This window comes from Rhipicephalus sanguineus, chromosome 7, assembly GCF_013339695.2.
Source record: "Rhipicephalus sanguineus isolate Rsan-2018 chromosome 7, BIME_Rsan_1.4, whole genome shotgun sequence".
In the NCBI taxonomy this organism is placed as follows: domain Eukaryota; kingdom Metazoa; phylum Arthropoda; class Arachnida; order Ixodida; family Ixodidae; genus Rhipicephalus; species Rhipicephalus sanguineus.
In genome coordinates, this window is record NC_051182.1 from 76,236,699 (window position 1) to 76,244,207 (window position 7,509).

General features: G+C 44.9%; 1 protein-coding gene across 1 annotated transcript; it reads right to left on the reverse strand.

Moving 5' to 3' along the window:
* Window positions 1–289: 289 nt before the first annotated feature.
* LOC119399531 (uncharacterized) lies at window positions 290–7,297 on the reverse strand. The gene is made up of 2 exons (XM_037666340.2): window positions 5,804–7,297; window positions 290–2,509 (listed from the first exon to the last, which is right to left on the reverse strand). Exons 1-2 carry the CDS (start codon window positions 7,117–7,119, stop codon window positions 1,558–1,560), a joined length of 2,268 nt encoding a protein of 755 aa, XP_037522268.1. The 5' UTR covers window positions 7,120–7,297; the 3' UTR covers window positions 290–1,557.
* Between the last annotated feature and the right edge of the window lie 212 nt (window positions 7,298–7,509).

Here is a 7,509-nt window from a genome sequence, read left to right on the forward strand (position 1 = left end):
ATGAGGCAGTAACTGCTTAATGTAGAAAATAAAATTTCTGACTGGAGTAATTGCAAGCAGTTACTCTTCGTCTGTAATGTGCACAAGTCTAGTGGAAATCGAAACTACAATTAATGTTCTGAAAAGGGCCCAAAATGCAGAACTTCACCTACTGTGACTTCAGCCAGGAGACTTTAGCAATTGTTCACTTTTTAGCAGATGCATGTCATTCCCAACAGTAGGTAATTACGATCCTCAATAACGGTTATAACAAAAAACACACAGCAGGCATATTGCAAGCAGAGTCTACGCAAGCTTTATTAATAACACTTTTTTCACAATACTGAACACAGTGAGCACCACAGCTATGATGACTTAGAAAACAATAAAATGTCCGTAACGCTACATAGCATAAGAACCACTTACGGAGAAAAAAAACAAAATCACACAAGTTTTGGGATACTACCCAAAATAAAATAAAATATACAGAAATCTCCGCCAGGAATGAAAGTAGGTGCAGCTAAAAAATGCACTGCATAGATAGCTGAGAACCAGCCAGTACATTGACTAACAGTTACAGTCGTAAACATAATCATAACTGATGCTTCTACCATGATTCATAAAAATATGAATCCAACTATTGCACAGCAAGACTGAAGTATTGGCAGGCAGAAAGTGCCTAAGAGCAGCTGCGACAATTACAGATATTGCTGAGAATGGTAAATTAGTTAAAAGTATGGCAGTGCTAAAATGCGGTACCAAGGACAGTGCTCCTCTTTCAACAGCTAAAACCATTTCAACAGCTAAAAAAGGTGTAATCGCGTTGCACCTATATAAAAGAAGCCTCAGTGTCGGATAGTGTGAACACAGCGAACCTTACCTATGCAAAACTGACAGAATATGAAATTCAACCGAAATCATGTCGGTAACTATAAAGCCCATTGGAAATTAAAAAGAAAAAAAATGAAGGTTGCACAAAGCAGGCAAAGGCTAAACAAAATGTTCGTTTACATCAAGCCAGATCTGTTTGACGATAGACAAGATACAGGAAGAGAATTATTAAATAAAACAATTATTATTATAGCGCCATTAATGTGTTTTGCGTAAAGAGGTAGCTGGAATGGTTATACAAAATGAGTTAAACAGCCAAAACAACATTAGTAAAAGATGATTCAGCTACCATAAACACGACAGCACCAGACTCTCATAACACAGCCAGCACGTAGTGTGGCGGTATCAAATACAAAACAAATTAACAGTTCACAAAATGGTAACTAATGTAATCATAAGCAGATATTTCATTGTCTAATAAACAAGGAGCACATGGCAAGTGAGAATGTAAGAAGCCTGCAAATGACGGCAAGAATAATAATGGCAGGCACAAAATGTAGCACATGAATGGCTTGTTCATGGTGCTGTGAATACTAACAGTCAGTGACGCCTCAACAAATTTCGGAGATTGCAGTTGCAAATCTGATGCTTCTTATAAAAAGTTTATAAAGGCTCTTATGATGCTTTTCAGTATGCGGGAACAACTCATTCGGCATGATTTGATGAAAGCAGGATTTCGTGCAATCTCTACTGCGGCACCAATACATCTGCGACTTTGAGATGGCGACATATTGCACGCCAACAGTCCTTGTTCAGAGCGGCTATTTGAGTGCCCTCAGCGGAATGGCATTCAACGGAGTTCTTAACGATCCCCGTGATGGTGAGATAGTTGTCAGTCAAGAAGTTGGCAGCGGAGACCACATCTGCCAATACCTCGCCTTCTGTTTTCTCGGTAACCTTTACAGCTTGGGAAACAAGAAGAGGCGTCTTCGAAAATAGCTCGAAGGCTTCTGCACACTCCCTGTCTGCCTTGTGCCGGAGAATGAAATCCACTGCACGGTTCAGAGCGGCTTTGTTTCTTCGCACCGCTTCAAAAACAGTGAAGCTCCCTTCGTCGCAAATCAAGTTCTTATTCAACTTGAAGTCTACAATCAACCTGTTCTGCCACATTCCCTTTGAGAACTCCTCCACAAATTCCTCATAAAGAGAGTGGCGCACTGTTGTCAAGTAAAATGAAGTGGCCGTCTTGTTGCGAGCCAGGAAGTAAGAGATGTCTGTGGCCGCCTCATCGCTTTCGAGGGCGTCAAGGCCGATCATCACCTTGGTTATCCCTTCGTTTTCCGCGAGGGCATGAAAAACGTCGTGGACGAGATTGGCATTGCCAGTTCCTATGAAGATGTCCAGAATTCTGATGGATCGATTAGACTTGAGCATTTCACAGAAAGCTGCACCCTTTGCCTGAACGTTCCCTTCCCACAAAGCCCGGAAAGCGCGAACGCGCTCGCTCGAGGCAATTGCATTGAAGAGCAGCTCGAGGGCTTCCTTTGGTAGACTGGGAATCTCACGAAGGCGCACTTCTTCGGGGCATGCTGTAGCAGAGATCAGGGCGTTCCAAAGGCCGTTAATGTCTGGCTTTGCCCAAGACATCTGAACACGGCCGTAGCTATCATTTGTTGTCAGCGTCTGCGCCAGAGCCTCCCTGCAAGGTAGTGCAAAAATTGGTGTTCATGAAACCGGGCACCACTGACCAAGTTGAACTATTCAACATAAAGGAAAACGAATTAAAAAACTGCAGCGCAATGAACAGACAAGGACGAAACAAGGTGACAAGGACGCGTGGCTGCAGTGACTGACGTTCACAAACTCCCACACAATTTGAAGGTAGCCAAGAGGCATGATGTGAAAGTTGCATTCTCCATCCTCTACAGGCTTTCAAATCTCAGAATGACCGATCCAGGTGTGTATAAGCAACGACTCTGCGACACAAAGCATAGGTGGCTTTTTGTTGAATGTACTGAAGGGGTAGTATGCAAAAAAATGTTTAGAAGCCAACTCCAGCGATTTTTTTTTACCAAGTAAGGGTAATGGTGCTTCTATGTTCCTGTGATGTTTCTGTCACAATCCCAATGGTAGAAACACCCAGCAAATTGGAGAATAATTTGAAAAAATAAAGCGTTACACCGAATTCGAAGCCCAACTGAGCACTACTGCTTTCCTGCGACGTGCAAGATTGTAAAACAGGGAAATTGTGCAAGGCATGCTGTTCCCGCCAGTGTGAATTATGAAAGCTGCGAAGAGCTTGCAGCGGGTGATCATGCAGCACCAGCCTTGCCATGTTTGTGACTGGCCGTGGCACGTGCCCAAGCTCCTTGGAGCTGTCGGAGAATGACAGCTGCAATTCGGACACATTTGGAGGTCAACTAGAATTGCCATTCCTCTTCCATGAAGTAGAACACACTTGTTTATTTATGTGTTTGCCTGGTTGTGCACTACACTGCCAGATGGCACCATCCGTCCAGGCTGCCCAAGCTCAAGTTTGTGGCTGCCGGGATCGGGTAAAATGCTAACGCTAAGAAGTCTGCAGACAACTTAATATTTTTTAATATTGTGATGGGAAGCGTGCATAAGTTCATTCTAAAAAGACAGGGCGTGCAAACACGAACACAAGAAAGAAGTCACTACGCCACAAATGCCGACTAACAACTGAAGAGACGCACAATGGCAGAAAACAAAGAATGCACAAAAATCGTCTCTTCAGTTGTTAGCATTTGTGGTGTAGTGACTTCTTTCTTGTGTCCGTGTTAGCACGCCCTGTCTTTTTAGAATGAATACTTACCAACTGGCTGAGCTCTCTGTTATTCTAAGTGCATAAGTTTATGGATAGCGGTGTTTAACATCGTGTCAATGGGACCTATGAAATTTAATATAGGCCAAGTATGAGCTACTTTTCGCACAATGCGCAGCTTACTGTATACGGATGTAGACCCAGTCACGGTGGACCCGGTGTACATTACGGAAAGTGTTTCCATATGGTAAAGTTCACGCATGTGCACTCTTCAGCCAATGCAGTATTACAGTGCTTTCCGTGCGGTAAACTGGCACTGCTATCCAAAACACTCTAATACCGAGATGAAGGATAACCGTTAACTGCGAGTGTTTAGTAACAGCTGTCGTAATTATACAGGAATTGTGTGCAGCCCACAACGCAACACCACTTGCCATTCATCAAGCTCTCTATGGGTGAACACCAGAGAACCTAAGAATGCCATGCATAGAAGCACACGCAGTCATGAAATGCCTGTGTACATTTCAAACTAATAAACGTTACCTTGAAGTCAGCAAAAGAAAGAACAACCGAAATGTGAAACCCAGCAGTGCTGTTATCATCACCTCACTGCAACAATCAGCTAAAGGACATTACATGCCTATTTCAAGCTACATCACAAAGGAGGCTTAAGAGTCAAGTTCAATTTTAACATCAGGACTTTTCCAGCAGGATCAGTCGTGCAGCCAGGAAGATGTTGTCTGGGAGGGGACTGCCTGGTATGGGCAGGCAAGTATTGTCTTGTGTTGTTTTATGCTTTTTTTGATAATGGACAGATTAGAGTTTCAGTACAGGCACATGCCAAGTTTGCCATCCCCTAACTGTGCCCCTGAACACAACCGTATGTTGCCATTTGTTCCTACTCAGAAGCAGCACTGCACAGTTTTACGGAAGGCTGAACATTTCAAGAAGTTTGTATGGGTGCATTCATTCAGGCACACATCCATCACAGTTAACATTTACGAAACATCTACTGTCTTATGGGGTTGGCTTACAGTTTAAAGGGACGCTAAAGGCAAACACTACGTTGATGTGGATTGATGCAATGGCATTCCCGAAAACAAGTAAGTCTTGTTTTGTGTGAAGGAAGCGCTTTGTTTGAAAGAAAATCACGTTTTAGTGGCCCGCATATCAGCGCAATTCAGACCAATCACCTCCGGGAATGAGCATGCGAAGGAGCATTTGCTGTGCCTGCCCTTCACAACCTTACAGCCGGCCCTTCCCAGCAAAAGCAGAACTCTTGGGGCTGCCACGTCGTTTTCAAGAATAACGCCAAGGAGTTCTTTTTCTTTTTTCGACAATTCCAAAACTGAAATACACAGCATGCATTTTTATTCCATCTTTTAATACACTGAAATGTTCTATTTTATCATGGCTAGTTTGAATACTAGTGATTAACTGTACTGAGGGCCTTCTACATCATCAGACTGCAGTACAAAAACGTCCCACTGGTGGCGCAGGTCGTGTTGTACCTCAATTTTTCGATTACTAAAACGCTGCTGTGGATCATATTACAGTTTTAGATGTTCTCAAGCATTGACGCTTCACACAGACATAAATTGTTCTTTGCCTTTACTTACCCTTTAAGTTAAAGGATGTGTGGTGGAAAAACATACTCATGAGCACCTTGACGAAAAGGCAACCTTTTGTGCACTATTTCAGTTTATCACAACAAGCTTGCAAAGTTCTCCTTCAACTAAAAGTGTCTGAAAGTAATTGTGAACATATTAATTATCAAATACGAGAGCAAGTGAATTGTTTGTTCAGCAGGTATGAATTCAGGCAATACGGCTGAATTACAGAAGAGTCTAGAGCTGGGCCTGTTGGTACATAGTTAAATTGACAGCATGTCTTTTGCAAAGGGACCAATAACTCATTTTTATGGCACCCGTTTTCTTTATTGCAACAGAAACCTTTCCCCTTGGAGCATCTAATCACGGAATGGTAGCGCAGAAAACAGTACAACATATTTATGAGAATGCTTCGATCTGCAGCAACTGTGAAGTCGTATACACATGCTGTAGAAAGTGACAGGTAAGTGCGACAACCATTTGTGTTTCTGCACTAAAGCTTGTTGTGCACAAGTGCACAGCACTCGTGTAGTACTCATGGAACTATGTAATTATGGAAAACAAAAGTGTGCAAAAGAAAAACCATGAAAATTCATACCGTTCCTGTCTGGTGGCTCGAAACTTGCCAAGGGTTAGTTTCTTCAATGTGTTGTTCTTGGCCAGGGAAGAACATAGGACGGAGATTCCACTGTAGTGCAGAGACTCCCTGCTAGAAAGCTCAATCTCTTCCAGTGTGGAGTTCACCCGGAGTACGGCTGCCAGCAGTTGCATGCTGTCGGCAGAAATAGCACTTTCAGTAATGCGCAAGCTGCGGAGGCTAGTGTTCTTCCAAAGTGCTTTTGCCAGTGCTAGTCCAGAGAACACACCGATGTTACACTCCTGAAGCTGCAGTTCCTTCAGGGTCTTGTTTGCCTCAAGTGCAACAAATATTGGCTCAGGTGAAAAGTTGATTTCCATAGAGGACACAGAGAGCTTCGTCAACGAAGTGTTCACCTTGACGGCTTCAGCAATTGTGGTCAGCTGTTTCTTCCTTTTGATCGGGCAGATAAGAATGCTGAGGTTCTTCAGTGCACTCGTTGTGCGCAGGAGTTGCGCCACCGAGACCAGGCTCGGGGCACGACGGCCCCAGTCGTAATATGGGCATAGGGTGAGCGACTCGCAGTTCACGAGACATCGCAGTGCATAGTCGACATTCCTTGGCAGTCTCGCTTTTGTGATCTTCACCGCTTTGAGGGTGCTGGCGTTGCGTCGCAGCAGGGACTCCAGTTGAGCGGCAAACTTGAATGTGACTTTGGAGGAGACAACCTTGAGCTTCTCAATGCCACGGACGGTGTCGAGGCCTTCAAGTTCGAACAAGTCACCTACTTCATTATCGGTGAACAAATTACTGGAACGGTGCGGAGCCTTCTCGATTTTCACATGTCTGAAATAGCGGTCGGGATTCGAACCAACTGAAGGGCGCACGCGGATTGGGAAAGGAACTGGAGGTGCCTTGTGGCCGTAACCTCGTGGATAATACAGGCTTAACTCTTCGATGCAAAGGTGGTGCTCCAAAAGCCATGAGATCAGAACCGCTGCCTCGCGGGCGACATCCTTCACAGACTTGTCGGAGTCGCAATCATCGCAGTCGGCTTTCTGTAGGCGAGCACTGCCAGGCCGCGTCTCGACGAGCTCGTATTCGAGGCTGTTCAGAACTCGGTTCCACGAAGTCAATTCGCCGCTCAACCAGCACCTCTCCCCTGGCACCGCCGCTGAACAAGCGCGTTCGAAATCTAGCTGATCCTTCCACGTGTCGATACTGACAACTTGGGCAGTGGCCCTCACGAGGCCTAGCTCGCATAACTCCATGCTGTCGTATGAACCGACGGCTTCGTCGCCAGTGGTTTTTTCGGGAGCTTCACTGTCCTCAGGCATCGATGAGGCGAGGTCGTCATCACTTTCCCCATTTTATCCACAACTTTTGCACTTGAGGCTTCCATCGTCGTACTAAAAGTAACTGTACCTTTAGCCTGGGGTTGCGACCATCAGTGGCTTCAAAAGACAACTGCGGGTTTTTCGAGCAGCAGTTTCACTAACGATATCTCGACGATGACACGTAGCAACAGCATCGATTCTTACGGAAGACGCCAGTACAACGAAGTCCTCTAACTCCAGCGTAAGCGCGTAAGCTTGCTGACAATCGCGCAGAAGTTTTTGAGCAATGGCGCCACAAATCGCGTTCTCGTAACGTTATCGGGTATTCTCGTGGCGCTGGCAGAGCTAAAGTGTTCTAGAAAGGGGTAGTGGGCTGACTGGAGGCCGTGC

What these genes read in the sequence shown, in the direction of transcription:
- LOC119399531 (XM_037666340.2), bottom strand. Translation starts at nt 7,119, where the DNA reads ATGCCTGAGGACAGTGAAGCTCCCGAAAAAACCACTGGCGACGAAGCC. An exon ending in CGAGCCACCAGACAGGAACG is followed by an intron (nt 2,510 to 5,803) that starts GTATGAATTTTC and finishes ACTACCTTGCAG; the next exon opens with GGAGGCTCTGGCGCAGACGC.